Source organism: Physeter macrocephalus, chromosome 15 (genome assembly GCF_002837175.3).
Source record: "Physeter macrocephalus isolate SW-GA chromosome 15, ASM283717v5, whole genome shotgun sequence".
NCBI classification, from domain to species: Eukaryota; Metazoa; Chordata; class Mammalia; order Artiodactyla; family Physeteridae; genus Physeter; species Physeter macrocephalus.
The window spans coordinates 80,991,258-81,010,225 of NC_041228.1; the positions used below are offsets into that span (position 1 = coordinate 80,991,258).

At 51.1% G+C, this 18,968-nt stretch overlaps 1 protein-coding gene across 1 annotated transcript in view; it reads left to right on the forward strand.

Moving 5' to 3' along the window:
• Window positions 1-18,968, forward strand: part of PRKDC (protein kinase, DNA-activated, catalytic subunit) — a 164,736-nt gene that overhangs the window by 134,718 nt on the left and 11,050 nt on the right. The window contains exons 69-84 of the mRNA XM_024127082.2: window positions 231-405; window positions 3,044-3,218; window positions 4,178-4,371; window positions 4,994-5,177; window positions 5,606-5,766; window positions 7,671-7,882; window positions 8,837-8,924; window positions 9,010-9,153; window positions 12,601-12,805; window positions 13,937-14,004; window positions 14,515-14,735; window positions 14,979-15,071; window positions 17,133-17,222; window positions 17,406-17,477; window positions 17,565-17,766; window positions 18,206-18,394. Of these exons, the coding sequence (XP_023982850.1) occupies window positions 231-405; window positions 3,044-3,218; window positions 4,178-4,371; window positions 4,994-5,177; window positions 5,606-5,766; window positions 7,671-7,882; window positions 8,837-8,924; window positions 9,010-9,153; window positions 12,601-12,805; window positions 13,937-14,004; window positions 14,515-14,735; window positions 14,979-15,071; window positions 17,133-17,222; window positions 17,406-17,477; window positions 17,565-17,766; window positions 18,206-18,394 (2,473 nt within the window). The remainder of the gene's footprint in view (window positions 1-230; window positions 406-3,043; window positions 3,219-4,177; window positions 4,372-4,993; window positions 5,178-5,605; window positions 5,767-7,670; window positions 7,883-8,836; window positions 8,925-9,009; window positions 9,154-12,600; window positions 12,806-13,936; window positions 14,005-14,514; window positions 14,736-14,978; window positions 15,072-17,132; window positions 17,223-17,405; window positions 17,478-17,564; window positions 17,767-18,205; window positions 18,395-18,968) is intronic.

Genomic DNA, 18,968 nt, shown 5'->3' on the forward strand with positions numbered 1-18,968 from the left:
GATGCTGTCTGGAAAATTGTGTTGAAATATCCTCAGTGATCTTCCAAGAGCTGGTTAATTAAAATGGGGGTTAAGTCCAGTTCTGAGAGTGTACATTTATAGTCTAAAAAGTGAGCAAAGTTTTCACAACTGTAGAATTTCTGTCTGAATGCTATCCAGCAGCTTCCTGAATGTCAGAGATTTCTTTTATGAGTCCGGCATTAATTCTTGTTTTTCTTTGTTTCATGTAGATGTTTCTTTCTCAGCAAAATAGAGGAGAAGCTCACTCTCCTTCCGGACGGTGGTGGTGCGAGTGAGGATGCGGACGGGATGGGCGTGCAGGCTCTGGAGGAAGATGCTCGGTCTCTGATCGCGAGCTGCAAGTTCTCCATGAGGCTGCAGATGGTGGAGAGTGCACGGAAGCAGGTGGGCGCGCCCGGGTTGCAGATGCTCTGAAACTGGCGTTCTTTAAATTTAGCTTTTCTTTGAAATCTGAAGCTTAGGGATAATTGAGTAGTTAGTGTTTTTTTTTTTTTTTCTCTATAAGGAAGTACACTTGAAGAAATACTTAAAATTTTCCAGAAAGCCTCTAAAGTTTATTATACACTTGTTAATCATTTCAAAATGATTATTCTTTGCTTTACTTATAAAGAAAATAAATCTAATACAGGTTTTCTCTTGTTTAACAAAATGAATGCTTGCCAGGTAGTTACAAATTATATTTAGGTTTAGTTTGCGGAAATCTACCATTTGATAATAAGATTCTTTCTTGATACAAGTGCGGTTTGCTTAAAAGTCGCATATAAGCATTTCAACTGTATTAAATTATATTTTTCATGTAATTAAATCATATTTGGATATACTAGGGGAGCTTGCTATTTTAATGACCCTATACTGATTGCTATTATAAAGCAAAGACTATTATTCTAGTACAAATAATATTTCTGTTTTGTGGGTTTAAAGGCTCATTTATAGGTTTTTCTTTGAGATGGGTCTTGTATCAGGAATTTTTATATTTCCACTAACAGCAGCCTAAGTGAATAAAGGAAGTAATAACTCTGTCAGTTCCCTGCATTCAGTTCTGGAGGAGCTGGCCTTCAGATGCTCTCAGATACTCCACCGAGGAGGCCCTGCCCCCTCGCCTGGTCTCCGCAGGCTCTCTCCTTGAAGTTGTGGATGCTGTGGGTGTTTCAGGTCATGCCCCCTCCCCACTGCGTCTTTCTGGGCTCAGGTAGTGTCTTCCCTCACTGTTCCCTGCAGAGAAAAAGGAGATGCTTTTTTCCCAGAAGGCCCTGGCCATTTCACCCTCCATCCCGTCAGCTCCGGGTGCAGCAGGGAGTGGCCGGGGCCCGGGCCGAGGCGGTGCATGTGGCCTCTCGGCAGGAAGTGAGGGGCGCATCCCGGGGGGGGGGGAGGTGCATTGGGTGCTCCCCGCTGCTGGGCAGGGCACGAGGAGAGGGGGCAGGAGGGCTGAGCCCATGGAGGGGGTGGCGTTTGGGGGTGGTAGGAGAGGAAGGTACGGAGATATGTCTAAACAGATTCCCAAGGGGAGAAACTGGGAATTGTGGAGGCCACTGTGGGCGGAGGGCTTGCCTTGTGATGCTGGTTTGAGGTGGATTGTGGAGCATGTGTCCCAGAACTAGGGACTGGAGACTAGCAGGACATCGAAGGTCTTGGACATGCTGGTGGGGATGAGAACTGTCTGAAATGTACACTCTCATACGCAGATGTAATAAGGCCAGAGACTGCAGCAATGACGAGGGTGACTGGACCTCTGGCCTGAGCGGTTGGAAGGGTCGTAACAAGGACGCACAGGACTGACGTCCGTGTCCTTGACGCTCAGCCGAGAATTAGATGTAAAAGACATCCCCAAACAACCAACTAAATAAAAAACAGAGAAATTGTACATTAAAACTAAAAACTTCTGTGCCTCAAGTGGCACACTCAAGAAAGTGAAGAGACAACCCATATGATGGGAGAAAATATTTGGAAATCATGTATCTGGTTAAGGGTCCGCTTATCCAGAATACATAAATAACTCTTTACAACCGAACAACAGAAAGTCACACAACCCAGCGAGAAAACAGGTAAAGGATCTGAATAGACATTTCTCACAGGAAGACACACAAGTGGCCAGTACGCACATGAAAAGACACTCAGGGGCCTTCCCTGGCGGTCCAGTGGTTAGGACTCCGCACTTCCACTGCAGGGGGCACGGGTTCGATCCCTGGTTGGGGAACTAAGATCCCGCTAGCCGTGTGGCATGGCGAAAAGAAAGAAAGAGGGAGAGAGAGAGCGAGAAGGAAAGAAAAGACACTCGGCACCATGAGTCATCAGGAGGATGTAGGCCAGACCACAGCGAAGTCTCGCTGCACACCCACAGGACGGCGGGAGTAGAGGGGTGGCCCTCCGTGCAGGGAGGTGAGCAGTGCAGCCGCCCTGGAAGTCAGTCTGGCAGCTCCTCCAAAAGCCAGAGGGTTTTGACCCAGCAGTTCCCCTCCTCGGTGTATGCCCAAGAGAAATGAAAACGACCACACAGAAATCCGTATACAGATTCTTTATGTTCATTGAAATTAGAAAAAAGAGCATTATTCAAAATAGCCAAAAGGTGGCAACAACCCAAAAGTTTATCAGCAGATAAATAGATAAATAAACTGTGGTTTATCCATGCAGTAGCCTGTTACTCAGCCACAGCGGGCAGTGAAGTGCTGATACACACCACCAGACACAAAATCAGAACACATCTTCTGACTCCCTGGATAGGAAGTGTCCAGAATAGGCAGAGCCGGGGCAGAAGGTTGTGGTCGCTGGGGGCTGGGGGCGGGGAGCAAATGCCTGTGGATGGAGGGTTTCTTGGCGGACGACAGAGTCCTGGAATCAGACGGCAGCCATGGGCACCCCGCTGCGTGAGTGTCCCGGAGACTCTGGACTGTGTATCTGTCCCCGCGATAAAGCTAAGGTGATGGGTCACTGCAGGCCAGTGAGAAGCTCCTCTTGTACAGCGACTTGACTTCTCGTTATCCTCCTGTGTCATCTTTCTGCTTTTCTCTCTTCTGCCGTGTAGAATAATTTCTCGCTTGCCTTGAAACTGCTGAAGGAGCTGCACAGAGAGTCAAAAACACGGGAGGACTGGCTCGTGAAGTGGGTGCAGAGCTACTGCCGGCTCAGCCACGGCCGTGCCCGGGCCCAGCGCCCGCCCGAGCAGCTCTGCACGGCGCTGAGGACGGTGCCCCTGCTGGGTACGAGGCTCTTCTCCTCCCACAGCTTGTGTTGCGGCTGCGTGTCTTCTCGCAGTATCCTTTGTGCTGCTTTATCTGACAGTTGGGAATTAAATTTGTAAAACTTTTATTCAATATTTATTAAACATGTGGAGCCAAGGTACTGTGTTGGGTCCCGGGTCTCGCGTGCCCATCCCAGGTGCACGGCAGGGCTTTCCTGCGGCCTCCCGCCCGGCCCCGAGCCCAGCTCTTGAGCAGGATGGGGAAGCACTTCCCACGCTGACCCCAGGATCAGAAAATGACCCTGTGACTGCCCAACCGTTCTTTGTAGGCTTTTCTGGGGGAGCGAGGGCGAGGGGGAGGAGGAGTTTGCTGCTCCGAAGGTGACATTTAGTTCTCGTGATAATAATTGGCTGTCCTTGGTCACAGCCTTGAGAAGCAGGCGTCTCCTGGATGAGCAGGGGGTGTGGGTGCAGGACTTGCCGGCTGGCGGCCCTTTCTCTTCTCGGCCTCTGCACGCTGTAGGCTTGCCCAGAGCCACACGGCCGGACGTGGGATTAGACCTTGGACCGCGGTGGTCTCTGCTGCTTTGTCGGCTGTAGGTCACAGCATCAGTTTAAAAATCTGGGTTACTGATGTACATGCACGAATGCATTAGAAAGCGCCCTTGCTGTTCTCTTTTAACACAAAGAAGTGCTTGGACAGAATGCAGAAGGGTGATGCTTGAATGAAAGTTTATTTGGTGTTTTAATTGTTGAGCCTTGGTGGACCGTGGTCACTGGTGACAAAGAGCATTTTGCATTAATGTGAGTTCAGGAGATTTCTCGAAGCAACGTTTGAAGGCAGTTTCTTATACCTTCAAGATTTTTTTTAGTTTCTTAATAGAAAACAACCTTTAAAGACTATGAATATCTTCTTTTAAACTTAATGTCACTCACTCAGTTCTCAAAAAATCGTGTGTGTGCGTGTGTGTAATCCAGCAGGTGAGAACACATCAAGCTACTTGAGCAGAAACGTTGCGGCTTCCCGTGACCATAACATTCTCGTGGGCACAACGTACAGGATCATGGCCGACGCTCTCAGCGGTGAGCCCGCCTGCCTCGCTGGGATCGAGGAGAGCAAGGCCCGGCGCGTCGTGGAGCTCTCGGGGTCCAGTTCGGAGGATGCAGAGAAGGTAGTGACGCCGGGAGCCTGAGCTCTTCGTGTCGTGTGTTTGTCTCGATCGCACAGGCTCCGCTACACGAAAGAAACGACAAGTCTCGCTTTGTGTTTTTAAGACACATTTGACGGTTACGCGCAGTCAGGTTTCTTATTGGAAAAATAACCTGCTCCCTGTGTTTCCTGTTTATTTGAACGACACCCTTCTTTTAGTGTTAATCATGAGAAGTCTGTGTTGGATTGATGTGGACAGTTCTCCCATGAATTTTGTTAGTGGAATCTCACCACCGGTCACCATTCAGACGCCCTGCTAGCTTGTGGGAAGAATCAGCTTTTCTGCTTTTTTGTGTAGCAGCTGCTTTGTTGGCGCTTCTCAGGTGGTTCTGTGTAGTCGTGAGTTCCCACGTGCTCCCCGCGTCCCTTGTGTCCCCAGCCTCCAGCCCTTCCTGAGCCCTGCCCTGCGTTGGTGTTCAGGCGCCGAGATGGCGTGGGGCTGGCGTCTCTTTCCCAGTCCAGGCAGACCTGGCTCTGCCCTCGAGCGGCTTTCTGTTTTACCGGTGGCTGATGGGTCCCTGGGGGGGCAGGGTCTTCAGGAAGCTGGGTCCCGCTCACAGCCTGCCGGGGTCTCTGCGTTCCAGGTTGCGGCAGGCCTGTACCAGAGAGCGTTCCACCACCTTTCCGAGGCCGTGCAGACGGCAGCAGAGGAGGAGGCCGGGCGCTCGGCGCGGGGCCAGGAGCCTGCGTGCGGGCTCGTGGCGGCTTACCTGGCGCTGGTGGAGTTCTGTGACCAGCGGCTCCGCAAGCAGGAGGAGGGCCCCCCCGGTGAGCCCCGCGCGTGCCCGCCAGAGATGTAGGGCCTTGCAGGTCCGGTGCTCTCCTGTGTGTTTTTCAGTGGCATGTGTTCTGAGAGACGGCCTGTCTGTTTAAGAGGCAGTGACACGGCCACGCCCCACGGCCGGTGTGGGACCAGAGTTGGGCGTCTCCGTCCGTCCCTCCCTCCGTCTGCTTCCCTGATGCGTGTCTGACCAGCTCCTGTGGCCGCCCCTCGTGTTCCAGCCCAGGAAGCAAACTGCTTCACCCGGTAGCAGAGGTCAGCGTCAGAGAGGAGCTCTTAGACGTGGTCCGAGACCGTCTGCTGAGCTGCGGTAGCTGTTAGAAAGGAAGCCCGGGGGAGAGCAGCCAGCGCCGAGTCTGCCCCTCGTGGCTGTGTGTGGGTGGTGACCACGTCTCTCCCCTCCTGGCCCCGGCAGTCCTGGACGCTGCAGAACTGCACTCGTACCCAGCCCTCGTGGTGGACAAGCTGCTGAAAGCTCTGAAGTTACACTCCAGCGAGGCCAGGCTGAAGTTCCCCAGACTCCTCCAGATTGTCGAGCAGTATCCAGAGGAGACCCTGAGCCTGATGGCCAGAGAGGTCAGTGTCTTCCTTCTGGCGAAGGGGACTGGCCCGAACTAACGGATGTGTGGTGCGGGGTGCCTGTGTTAATGGCTTTTCCTAACCACCGAGTTTTGCTCCATCCCAACAACATATGTCATTTAAAACCGTGTAAGGGGGTGTTCCCACGCACCCACTTTCCTCTGTGGGTGTCGACACGAAGGCCACGTCTGAACAAGGACCGAGAGGGGAGGAGGTGAGTCCTCCGCCCCGGGGCTGGCTGCCCCTCAGGGCTGAGCTGCGTCTGTATGTCCGGGGGCCTTATGCTCAGGTCACTGTTCGGCAGCGAGAAAAGGGGGACGTTTCAGGTGCCAACCCCCACGCTCCACGTCTCGGGAGCCCCCAGGGCTCCTGCCCCACGTCCCGCTTGCCCTCTCTCACCCCGTGCCGGCCTCTCCACTGGGGCCGCGTCGGGGAAAAAGGGGAGGGTTATCAGAAGGCTCCTTAGCGACTTCTGTGGATGTTTAACTGGAAGACAGGGCCAGGCTTTGAGTTGATGACGTAAAAGTTCAGAAAGGGTGCACAGCAGGTCTGTAGACGGTGCTGGTTGCCGAACCTGCAGTCATTTCTCTGTGTGCTTGGACAGGTGAGGGTTTTCAGTAGGTCCTACACAGGAGATTAAAGTAAATTCGGTATGAAATGCAGTACACGTGCATTTTCCTCAAAGATAAGTAAAGAAATATTTCAGTAAGTTATGGTTTTCTTTTTCTCCCAAATCATACTTGTATATAATAAAAATAGCATTTTGAGTTTGTGTGGAAACGAACGGAGTGGTGGGTCGATGTTGTCATGACCCTTGAGATGGGCGGCTGGCCTTACACTGAGGGCCCCCAAGCCTCCCGTCCTTCCTGGCTTTATACCAGCATCCCAAGCGCAGCGGAGTTTATCTTGAAATAAACACCTGGAAAAGCATTAGAGGAAAACCTGAGCAAAATTTGAAAAAGGTCTTGGAGTTAAGAGACAAAAACCAGGAGCTATAGGGGAAAATAATTTGACGCTGCTATCATTAAAAAAATGCCATATACAAAGTTAAAAAAAAAAAAAAAAACGGGAGAAAAATATTTGCAACACATACTGGAGACGGAGAGCAGGCGTCTCCACCGTCCGCAACAGACAGACTCGTAGCAACGGGCGACGCACGTGCGGTTAAAGCACGTAATGCAGGTAAACGCCGACTGGTCAGCCTCACTAATGATGAGACACGCAAATTAAAATTTAGATATCTTTCACTTCTCAGATTGAAAGTAGATTTTAAAAATTGTCAGATTGACAATAGATTTTGAAAATGGATCGCATCCAGTGTAGAAAAGGATTTTGGAAAGTAGTCCATCTACTACACTTTTAGCAGTGAACATTTGAAAAAAGAGGGAAATTTAGCAGTGTTTTTTACAGTTGTTAAGGTTCACATTAAAAGTAAAAAGGAATTTAGGGACTCATTTGGGAATTTCTCCTATGGGTATGTAGCACAAGTACAAAGAGATAAACATATAGGGTTGTGCACTGTAGTAGTATCTGGATAGCAAAAATTGCAAATACCCTAAAAGTTCATCATAGAGCACTTGTGAAATGAAGCGGAATATGGTACAGCTGTTAAAAGGAATGAGCTAGATGTAAGAAAAACCAGCAACAGCAAGTCTCCTCCGATTCCATTCTTCTGAAGAAAGGGTCCACGTGCACACGCCCTGAAAAGGCCCGGAAGAATCGATGGTTCCCAGTGGGTCGGAACCGGGAGGGCTGAGAAGACTTTCTGTCTACACGTCTTGTCTGTTTTTATACTGACGGTAGCATATACAGCTATACTTTGATCTTGGACACACAATACTTCTGTAAGGAAAGAACGTTGCATGTTTCACTCATTACTAAATCCCGGCCCTCTGTTTCAGATTTCTTCCATTCCTTGCTGGCAGTTCATCGGCTGGATCGGCCACATGGTGGCCTTGCTGGACAAGGAGGAGGGGGTCGCCGTCCAGCGCACGGTGGCGGACATCGCCGACCACTACCCGCAGGCCATCGTGTACCCGTTCACGATAAGCAGTGAAAGCTATTCCTTCAGAGACACCTCTGCTGGCCATAAGAACAAGGACTTTGTGGCCAGGTGACACAAGAAAGATTCTGTCCATCCAACACTGAAAGGTTATCAAAACGTCTGTGGTCAAAGCAGACACAGGGACGCTTATGTGTGTCCTCAGATGAATTAGAGCTGCCATGGAGGGCAGGAGGCCTAGATGTCTGTTTGCTGGGTGCATCTGCCCTGGTGTGTTATTTGCTGTAGAATTTATTTCCTTTTGTAAACACAGTTCATCTTAAAATGTTATTCATGAGACGGTTATGCTAACCATTAGTAATCTGTTGGTTGAGATGGACTAGATGAGATGCTTTTTGGAATCAGTTCCTGAAATTGTTCTGTAATTTAAAATCTCCACGAAGCCCCCCCTTCTTCATTAAGAGTCAGTAAACTGCCCAGGTGTCGCCCTTTTTGCTTCTTCAGTTGATTTGTAAGTGAGGACAGTTGCCAGAGCCGGCAGCAGTGTTTTACTTTAGAAAGAATACTTGGTAAATGCATGGCATTTTAGTTGCCCTTCTCTGTCAAGAGCTGATTTGCCTCATTATTTAGAGCGTTTTGCTTCCGAGGGACAAGGCTGGGGGGCACAGCCCTCGTCCCGGCTCGCTGACGGGCCAGCCGTGCACCCTGCACCCACCCACCCTGTGGTGCCCTCCTGTGTCTCAGCAGAGGCAGCTGCAGCGTGATGGGTTCCTTAGAAAGAAAGAAAGGAAAGAGAAGTGTTGGAAGTGTGTTGAGCAGGGGCCTTTTTAACCGTAGAGCGCGTGCGCCAGAATGTCGGGGCTTTGCTTTCGTCTCATCTCTTGGTACAGGACACACTGTGTGCTTCATCTGTTTGGGAGATAAGTTTTAAATGGCTCCTTCCCTAGACTATGTAGTTGGTTATGTATTGTTTTTATATATAAATATAATGATATATACATAAAAAGTATAGGCCTTGATCTTTGGAAGATGTTTGAGCACCTAAACCCGGTAATTTTTTTGTAGGATTAAAGCTAAGTTAGATCGCGAAGGAGTGGTTCAGGACTTCATTAACGCCCTGGAGCAGCTCTCCAGCCCTGAGATGCTCTTTAAGGTAGCGTTAACAGCTTCCCGCACGTAAGACACGGGCTCAGTGCAACCTGCCTGCAGTCCAGCTTGACGTGTCTTTTTCTGCACAGGACTGGACGGAGGACGTCAAGCTTGAACTAGAAAAGAACCCTGTAAGTAAGAAGAACATTGAGAGGATGTATGAGAGAATGTACGCAGCCTTGGGAGACCCACAGGCTCCGGGTCTCGGGAGTTATCGAAGGAGGTTTATCCAGGTACGGGGGCGGCGGCAGCTGCTTGGTGATTACAGAGTCATTGTGAAGACGAGGGCTTCTGTTTGCTGGTTTGTTAATACTTCCGGTTTTAAAATGTCTGTTGAATTTGTAAACTTTCCTTAGATCTTTGTCTTTCTGTTAGATATTGATGGCGTATTTTTAGGTCAGACAGTGGCAAGTGGGGCACAGGTAAAACCTCAGGGTTTCTATTACATTCTGTTCTTCATGGCCAGATTCTTAGATATGAAGGTTGTGTGTAGTTTAATGTTTTTTTTTTTTTTTTTTTTTGGCGGTACAAGGGCCTCTCACTGTTGTGGCCTCTCCCGTTGCGGAGCGCGGGCTCAGCGGCCACGGCTCACGGGCCCAGCCGCTCCGCGGCACGTGGGATCTTCCCGGACCGGGGCACGAACCCGCGTCCCCTGCATCGGCAGGCGGACTCTCAACCGCTGCGCCACCAGGGAAGCCCCAGTTTAATGTTTTTAATTCTCAGAGTGATTTGGGTATCGGACCAGGAAAACGTTTGTATTTGCTGCAGGTTGTAACCGTTTTGTGAGCACTTAGCTCTGTCCAAGGCTCCGAGAGTTCACGGGGCCGCCTGACAGGTGCTGTGTGGACAGAACTGTGGCATCAGCATGAGCTCTAGTTTCAAAGTTGCTCCAGACTTGGAAGGGAGAGAATGCACGCCGTGCTCCCCGCCTGCCCCCGCCTGGCCCGGGGATGGGGGTGGGCCTCCTCCCTCCGCTGCCTGAAGCACCTGTGTGCACCTCTCCTCTCCTGCGTTTGTCACGCTGAGTTCGTTTTGTCCATTTGGTGCAACCGCTTCTGTTCACGAAACCTCAAGAAGCTTTAGAGCGTGTAGGAGCCCGCGTGCTCACCAGTCGCGCGTCTCTGGTGCCGAGGAGCGTCTTTGTCCCTTGCGGGTGTACCGGGTGCTTCGGTGAGACGTAGGTCACATGCCCTGCCGTGCGTGCAGTCACAGTGTGCGGTGCCCGAGGGCTCGCTGTTTTCCCGCCGCTCCCCAGAGCAGCCCCGTCCCCGCCCCTCCCTGCCCTGCCAGCCCCCGGGGGCTCGCCTGCCCGACCTTCCACGTGGACAGGTCCCGCGGGGCCCGGCTTCTTTCACTCGGCGGCACGCGTGCTGCCGCCTGTGTCGGTGCCTCCCCTCTGGGTGCCGGGGGTTGCTCCACAGCCTGTGTGTCCCTCATCCGCTGAGCGACGCTCCTGTGCGGTAGGCACGGTGGCTCCGGGGCGCCCTCCTGAGTCAGACTCGGGGGCAGGGCTGACCGCACTCACCTCTGCCCGCGGAGCCCACCGCTGGCGTCGCTGTCTGGATGCGCCGGCGGGGACAGTTCTGACCTCCACAGGGAGGGCTGGGGGAGTCGTCCCTGCTTCGGGGAGCTTCCGTTAACGGTCTGAATGTGGGAACAGACAGGACTACCTGCTGCCTAATGTGTCCTGGGCTGTGTCTCAAGTGACAGTAAAACCCTAAACCTCGGCACGTACTGCGTTTTATGACGCGTGTTCGACCCCATGTCCTATCAGGTCGGCCTCACAGCACTGCTGCCCAGTGACTGCAGGTCCCTGGCGGGAAACCCATGTCCCGAGAAGGTACCGAAGGGTGGCGGGCCCGCGGCCACAGCGGGAACCGTTGGTGGGAAGGCGCTTGCGTCTGCCCTGTCCCCGGCTGGGGCCGCACCAGCCTCTGCCGTCACAGCGCAGGAGCAGCCCCGGCGGGCGGCGGGCGGGCAGCAGGGATGGCGGCCTCGACAGGGTTGACGTGCGAAATCGGCCAGGGTCTGGGGCTCGCCAGGCCTTGTTCTGAGCCACACCGCTTGTGCTAAGCACGTGGCCGGCCCAGGGCCGACCAAGAGGGCGGCAGAGGGCTCGCCGTGAGCTTCCCGCGGAGGGGGGGTGGGGGCCTGCCTGTCGGCCCTGCCCTGGAAACCGCAGCCGGGCGGGCTTTGCCCGAGCCAAGCTCAGCCCACCGCCCAGCAGGGCCGAGCCCCGCAGAAACCTCCTCGCAGCTGCAGCCCGTGGTTTGTCCGGAGCTTGCTTCCTAGTACCTGGGACAGTCCATCCGGAACTTTCTGCTTCGTACCAAATCAGCACATAATTTGCGTCGGTTAATTAAAATAGTAATCCACTAAAACAGAAGTGCCTCAGGTTTGACTCTATGGGGCCCTTAGGGGCATTATGCCATTTGGATCAGTATTGGTGCTGGTTATGTATGCTGGGAAATGCGGATTGATCTTTCCCTGCATTCTAAGGATTGCAGATTGTTTCTATACTTTTAGTCCATTTATAGATCAAGGAAGAACTGTGTTTTATATATGTTAATTTTCCTGTAGTGGATTGTCTAAAACAGAGTTTATATTTCATTTATACCAGGTTCATGATGTGGGGTTAGTTCTACATTTGGGAAAACATTTCTAATTAAAGATGATCAGGTGAATCTTGACAACTGTTAGGTCACCGTTAGTAACACTCTTTTGAGTTTTGTTTTTTAATTTTGATATCAGGATTAGAATTTAAATAAACATTTGCGTAGAAACGAATACAAAGAATGATTTGATATATTTCAAGATAGGGAACTTATAATAATCACTTCTAGAAATACAGCTTACCCACATGCTATTTATACTGGTTCTTGATCCAAAATAATGGCTTGAAAGACCCTCACTAAGGGAGAGTGTTTTTTTCTTATGTTTTTCTCTTTGCTCCGAGGAAGAACTTTGGGCTGTTCATTTTTTAAGAATTTATTTGTTTATTTATTTTTGGCTGTGTTTGGGTCTTAGTTGCTGCGTGCGGGCTTTCTCGAGTTGTGGCGAGCGGGGGAGGGGGGCTACTCTTCGTTGCGGTGCGCAGGGTTCTCATTGCAGTGGCTTCTCTTGCTGTGGAGCACAGGCTCTAGAGCGCAGGCTCGGTAGTTGTGGCGCACGGGCTTAGTTGCTCTGCGGCCTGTGGGATCTTCCCAGACCGGGGCTCGAACCCGTGTCCCCTGCATTGGCAGGTGGATTCTTAACCACCGCGCCACCGGGGCAGTCCCTGGGCTGTTCACTTCTATTGAATTATGTCCTTTATTTTGTACTTGGTTCCTAATTACTCCCGTTGTCATGATGGTGCAGATCAGCACCTGTACAACAGACACAGAGATTAAAGGATTTTCCCAAGTGTTTAAAGCCCTTATTAAGAATTTATGCCCAGAAGTCATCGCTGACTGTCATCCTTTCCATCTTCTCCAAGGTGCACAAAGACTAAAACAAAAGGCAGGCTACTGTGCTTTAAGCGTGTTGAAACATTGAAGGAGAGTGAAACTATCGATTAAAAGCACAGAAAGAAACCAATACAACTTGAGCGCCTGTTTAATTATAAAGATTCGTGAGCCTAGAACTTTTTTCAGAAGTTCAACTAAACATTAATATTCAAGGTAAATTATCATTAATTTCAGGCTTTTGGGAAAGAATTTGATAAACACTTTGGGAGAGGAGGCTCTGAGCTCCTTGGCATGAAGCTCCAGGACTTCTGCACCATCAGCAGCTCGCTGCTCAGGAGGATGAGCAGGGGCTGGAAGGCGCCTGGGAGCCTGAAGGAATGCTCGCCCTGGATGAGCGGCTTCAGGGCGGAATTCCTGAGGGATGAGCTCGAGGTTCCTGGTGAGTTGACCTCGGGGGCGGGCGGGGGGTGGGAAGGCAGAGGGTGCTTTGAGGAGAATCGTGCTGGAGCGGAGACTTTTGATTCTCCGATGGTGAAATCGGGATCTTGACAGTTTCCTTTTTTAAAAAAGAATTTTGAATTCCACATATTTTTCATCATTAGGAAAATCTATAATTACTATGAATAGTGTGCTTGCTAAATGTCTAGTCATATTCCTGGTTAAGACAAGTGCTCAGACGTCCACCTCCTAATAACGGTAGCTGGTAATGTCCTCTGAACCTACCCGCGCATTGCCCCTGAATAACTTTTCTCCAGAAATAAAATACAGGCAACCTCATAGATGCTGCGGGTTCGGTTCCAGACCACTGCAGCTAAACAAATTAAAGCAGGTGGTTTCCCAGCGCACATAAAAGTTATGTTTACAGTATACTGTAGTCTGTTAACATGCAGTAGCATCGTGTCTAAAAAGCAATGTACGTACCTGAATTAAAAAAACACTTTATTGCTAAAAAAAAATGCTAACCGTCTCCTGACGACTCAGGGTTGCCAGAAACCTTCCATTTGTAAGAGCTGCAGCATCTGAGAAGTGCAGTCAAACGTGGTCGGCCCGCACACTGCTTTGTGGGGTGTGTGCTGGTCCCACCTGAAGCGGAGAGATGATGGCACACGACGTGCCGGCAGGAGGGACGCTAGAGTGGCACTGAGGACCCGCCCTGTCTTCACTGTGGAATTTGCCAGACCAAGTGTTTCACTGTGGTCGCTTAGGTCCTTATTCCAGTGGGGAGAAAGGGATTTGGAGTGACATTTTCCTTTGTTATTAGTAACAGCGGTGCATCACATACCATGAGTTTCAAGAAAACCACCCGAAAACGGAGCCTCCTGACATGCAGCTTGACTCTGCTGGAAACAGCACGGGTGCTTGCCCGGGGCGCTGCCGTCCCTGTTTGCCTTTGTCTGCTCCACCGGGATGGGAAGTGGCGTCCACTAGCCTGTTAAACTGAGAAATGGCAGCATTAAAAAAAATACATCCAGTGAAAACTTCGAGTTAAAACTTCCCTCCTGTTAGACCAGTGGGTGTGTTCTAAGTGCAGGGTGCAGCCTCTGAGTCAGGCTTCTGTGGTTTGTCCCAGGTCAGTACGACGGCAGAGGGAAGCCGGTGCCCGAGTACCACGCCCGCATCGCCGGCTTCGACGAGCGGGTAGGTGCTGGGCGTCAGCTCCTCAGGTTCCAGGGGAGACAGCCCACTCCCCATGTCGGTCTCAAGCGCACGGGGTTCTCTGAGGGTCGTGTTACAAGTTTTCTGATGGGAATGTACTGACCTTAATACAATGTTTCCAGTCTTTCAACATCAGTCATGTTTAAGGACCTAGTAAACTCGAAGAATAAACTCTGTGTGTGTGTGTGTCTGTTACAAACGTACGAGTCTTAAGTGCCTGTAGCAAGTGGACATGTCGTGTGTGGCCTGTTCCCGAGGACGCATGTTTATAAGCACTTAACTTGTCACCGGGAACCTGGCACCTCTTGGCGCTGCAGCCGGGCGGGAACAGGGACCAGGAGACTCGGCGCCCTCGCTTGTCCTTTGCTGTGTGGCCCGCCTGTGTCCCTGGCGCGCGTGCCCCAGGCCTCGCCTCCCCTCTGGTGATGGGACCCGGGCCCACCTCGGTCTCTCAGCCGCGCCTGAAAATGCTGTTTCGTTTGCCCTTTAAAGGTGAAAGTGATGGCCTCGCTCAGGAGACCTATGCGCATCGTGATCCGCGGGCACGACGAGCGGGAGTACCCCTTCCTGGCGAAGGGCGGGGAGGACCTGCGGCAGGACCAGCGCATCCGCCAGCTGCTCCAGGTCATGAACGGGGTGCTCGCCCGCGACGCTGCCTGTGGCCAGAGGGGCCTGCAGGTGACGACCTACCGCGTGGTGCCGATGACCTCCAGGTGCGTGGAGCCCCCTGCGGGCGATGGGGGCGCGGGGGTCACAGGACCGGAGGCGGCTGCTTGGTTTTGTCGGGAAGGGCGGGGGGATCCCGTGACGGTTCGGGTTCTAGGTGTCACGGGACAGAGGCCAACAGCACAGACGCTGCTCAGCCCGTGATGTTCATCCTCGTGGAGAAAGTGAGGGAAGAACTGTGCTCTGGAGAAGCGAGGGCAGGGGTGCTCATGACTGTTCTCTCCTTTCAGGTTGGGGCTAATCGAATGGATCGAAAGCACCTGCACCTTGAAGGAACTCCTCCTGAGCAGCATGTCACCGGAGGAGAAGGCGGCCTACACCAGGTGACCTGGAGTCCCAGGGCCCTGCCCCGGCCCTGCCCGGCCACCCCAGCCCACAGGGCACCTCCCCCGGCAGGGCTCCTCCACCCCGCCTCCAGGGACCTGAATTTTCAGGCCCTTTCATTGGCGCCTTTGGCCGCAGCCTGGCCTGTACTTTAATCTGCCTCTCGATGGGTGAACAAAGGAAATGGAGTCCAGGGTTCTAAACCGTAGTTGCATATGTTTTATCACAATTTTTTAAAAAGGATTAAGTTTGGGGAAGAAAAGAAGACTCTTTGAAGAAAATACAACAGTAAGGTTAGCAGCTAACATTTAATTATACATTTTCTGTGGCACTATTCTCAGTTCTTAATGTGTATGAAGTCATTCATTTCTTACAAAAACCAACAAGGTGAGTATTGTTGTCACCTCTGTACAGACGAGGCAGCTGAGGCTGGAGAGGTGAGGCTACCCCAGCATGTAGGGGGTGCAGGTGGGTAAGGAGTTCCAGGTCATGATACAGGTGCTTTCTATTTTTCTTTATCCTTTTTTATTTCCCAGGTTTCCTATGATGAACATGTTATTTTTCAATCAGGAAGTTTAAAATAAATTTGTTCCTTGTTTCTGTAAAGAAAAATAAGGACAGCATGGCTTACAGCCATTTTGAAGCAGGGGTTGGCACGTTTGGGGGACCAGCTTGCGGCTGGCGGGCGAGGAGACGGTCATCTGGAGCCTCAGGGCCCAGTCCTCCTCCCTGGACTCCTGCTTCTTCCTGAGAGTGCCTGCGTGCGAGCGGTGTTCTCCTCGGTCACCCGCTTATTCCTGGTGATGGTGGCTACCTAGGGCAGTGTTACCCACTTTTAATTCCATTCATTCGAGTCTTTTGCCTGAAGTCGTTCCTGCTGCCCCTGCAGGAACGGCACCCCAGGGCCAGGAGTCCCCCTCTCGCTTGTGCTTGCGCTGACGCACAGGGGGCCCGAGCCACTCGTACAGGTGACCTTCCCGGTTCCCACGGCCCCCGCCCCCCGCTTGTAAGATGGGAGAGTGTGAGAGGCATCCGGTAAACACAGGTGTCCAAGGAGTATAAAGTGCTTTTCACATATGGAATTGTATACATTACTTCCCACTACCTTTTTAAAACAAGGCACTTCCAGCCCCCATTCCTAAGATCATTGCTGTTTTTTTCTTAGTTTACATGTTGCAGTTTTCCAACCTAAAGACTTTTATCGGGTTGAAACTAGGAGAGAATTTAGATGGAAATGGAGTGGTCTCTTTGTGAAATTAACCTGGTAGCAACTCAGAAAAGATTCACCTTAAGGGATTTAACTACTAAGTAACATGTTGTGAAGTTGTTCTATCTTTAGTGATTATTATAATTTTATTTTTTTTTTTTAAGGAAAACTTGTTAAAACGTTTGATGCAAACGCAAAAGTGGCTAAACATACAAGTAACAGTGTTTCCACCTGTCCCCACACTGCCTTTTGCCTGTGAAGCATTATTGAAAACGAGCTTTTCAAATTCAATTGAAATCCATCATCGTTTAAGAAGATACTTTTTGGCACTTACTGTGGATTTTGTCTGTGTCTGCATACTGGAAACGGTTTAAAAAAAAAAAAAGCGTGGCAGTGTTTAATGACAAAAGCAGACAGGCTGTCTTCAACAAGTAGCTTGTGGTCATTCTGTTTCTTTAGTGACTTACCTGCTTTAAACGAGTTGCACGTGGTGCTGTCCTGCTGCGAGGGGTCCCGCCCAGGGTCAGGCGCGTGGGACCATACGCCTGCGTCGTCAGCTCATCTTGTTTCTGTGTGTGAAGTGGGACATTTAATGTATCTGGTGGTTCTGCGCCTGAACTTTTGCACAGGAGATAGCCATGGTCCTTGAGGAGTGATTAAGAATGGGTAATGGTGTGTGGAAATCCTAGAGCCAGGGTAGCAGCAGTTCACTGTTAATATTAAATATGATTAAAGTCACGTTTATTTTCCCTGATTCTTCACTACTTTTCAGTGAATTCCTGGTGATGTTTGCCTCTGAAATGAGCAACCCTAGACATCTTCCTAATGCTGATTCTCTTTCCCTACTTGTTAGTGACCCCCGGGCACCAGCGTCTGAGTATAAAGACTGGCTGAGGAGGATGTCGGGAAGGTGTGACCCCGGGGCCTACGCGCTCATGTTCAAGTATGTGTTGCACCGACCAGTTCATTCTTCTCAGAGTTGCGTATTCACTTCTGTTTCTTAGAAAGTTTTGCCTCCGATCATCAAAATCTAGTTATCTGATATTCGAGCTTCAATATAACAAAGAGTTTTAAATTTCAAGTCACGAGAAGTTCTAATCAGACATTTCCTATTATTAAATCACAGGGGAGCTAGTCGCACTGAAGCGGTCACATCTTTTAGAAAAAGAGAAAGTAAAGTGCCGGCCGATCTCTTAAAGTAAGAGCATTCCCGACTTTGCTCACGGGGGCTGGGGGGCGGGGGCAGAGGGCAGAGGGCAGAGGCCACACGACTGTCCCCCTGCAGGCGGGCCTTCCTGAAGATGAGCACCGGCCCCGAGGCCTTCCTGGCTCTCCGCAACCACTTTGCCAGCTCCCACGCGCTCCTGTGCATAAGCCACTGGATCTTGGGCATCGGAGACAGGCATCTGAACAACTTCATGGTGAGCTTGGAGACGGGCGGCGTGATTGGGATCGACTTTGGACACGCTTTCGGATCAGCCACCCAGGTGAGTGTGCCCTCTCTGCTCTGGGCTGGAGTTGCCCTTGGGCTTTGCGACCCTTCTGGAAACGGTCGGTCTGCATGGTCGCTGAAGTTGTCATTTTTGCGGAAAGGGAGAATCTCAGCTGTGTTTCAGCCTTGTGCAGACAGGTTGTGGAAGGTGTGCTCATAGATTAATTAGATAATCGGAGCTAAGAGAAACGTGCTTCTGTAAAAAGGCAGGAGGTTCTCTGAAGCCCCGTCATGAAAACATCCCGCCTGGATGTGGGGCACACCCTCCCTGACACGAAGCTCCGAGTCTCCGCCTCCGTGGCCGTGTCATTGCTCTTGGGCACAGTGACTTCACATCCGTGTGGCAGGAGCGGGTGTGCTCCCCACGCGTGAGCGACAGCCATGGAAGGGCCTCCCTCGCGTCCACTGCTTCTCACGCGTCCTCTTCTCTGTAGTTTCTGCCGGTCCCTGAGCTGATGCCTTTCCGTCTGACTCGCCAGTTTATCACCCTGATGCTGCCACTGAAAGAAACGGGGCTCGTGGGCAGCACCATGGTGTGTGCGCTGAGGGCTTTCCGCTCGCGCCCAGACCTGCTCACCACCGCCATGGACGTGTTTGTGAAGGAGCCGTCCTTTGACTGGAAGGTGCGGTGGTCTCTTGGCACTTTGTGCCTTTGTTACAGCGTGCCTGTGATTGACCCGCATCTCCCGTTACCTGGTGGGAATGTGTCATGTGTTTATTACTAAAATACTGTTTTGTACAGCACTTTCTCAGAATGAACACTTGGGATCATTTGGCTTGGCTTGAAAATCAGATGAGACCTTCCTTTTATTTGGAAGAAACGGACGAGAGTATTTTTAACCCTTTGGTGATGGTGGGTTCGGTTTCTCGGAGACAAGTTTTAGTTTAAAATCTGTTCCACACAAGGTCTTCCTTGATCATAAAGACAGATAGTGCTTTCTTAAATCTCAAGGGTTCTTCACAATACTGCCCCCCAAAAGGGAGCATAGCAGTGGCACCCTCCACAGGGAGGGATACTTTAAGCCTAAGGGTAAGACCCTCACGGTCGTGGTCACTGTTATTTGTGCTGCCGTGAGAGTTCGCATAAAAAGCTGCAGCACCTTCCCCAGTTAGAGTTTCTGTTTATTTTAAGATCATTACTTGTTGAATCTGTGTGAATGTGATCATGTGTACTGCTAAGCAGAGAAAAAAAATCAT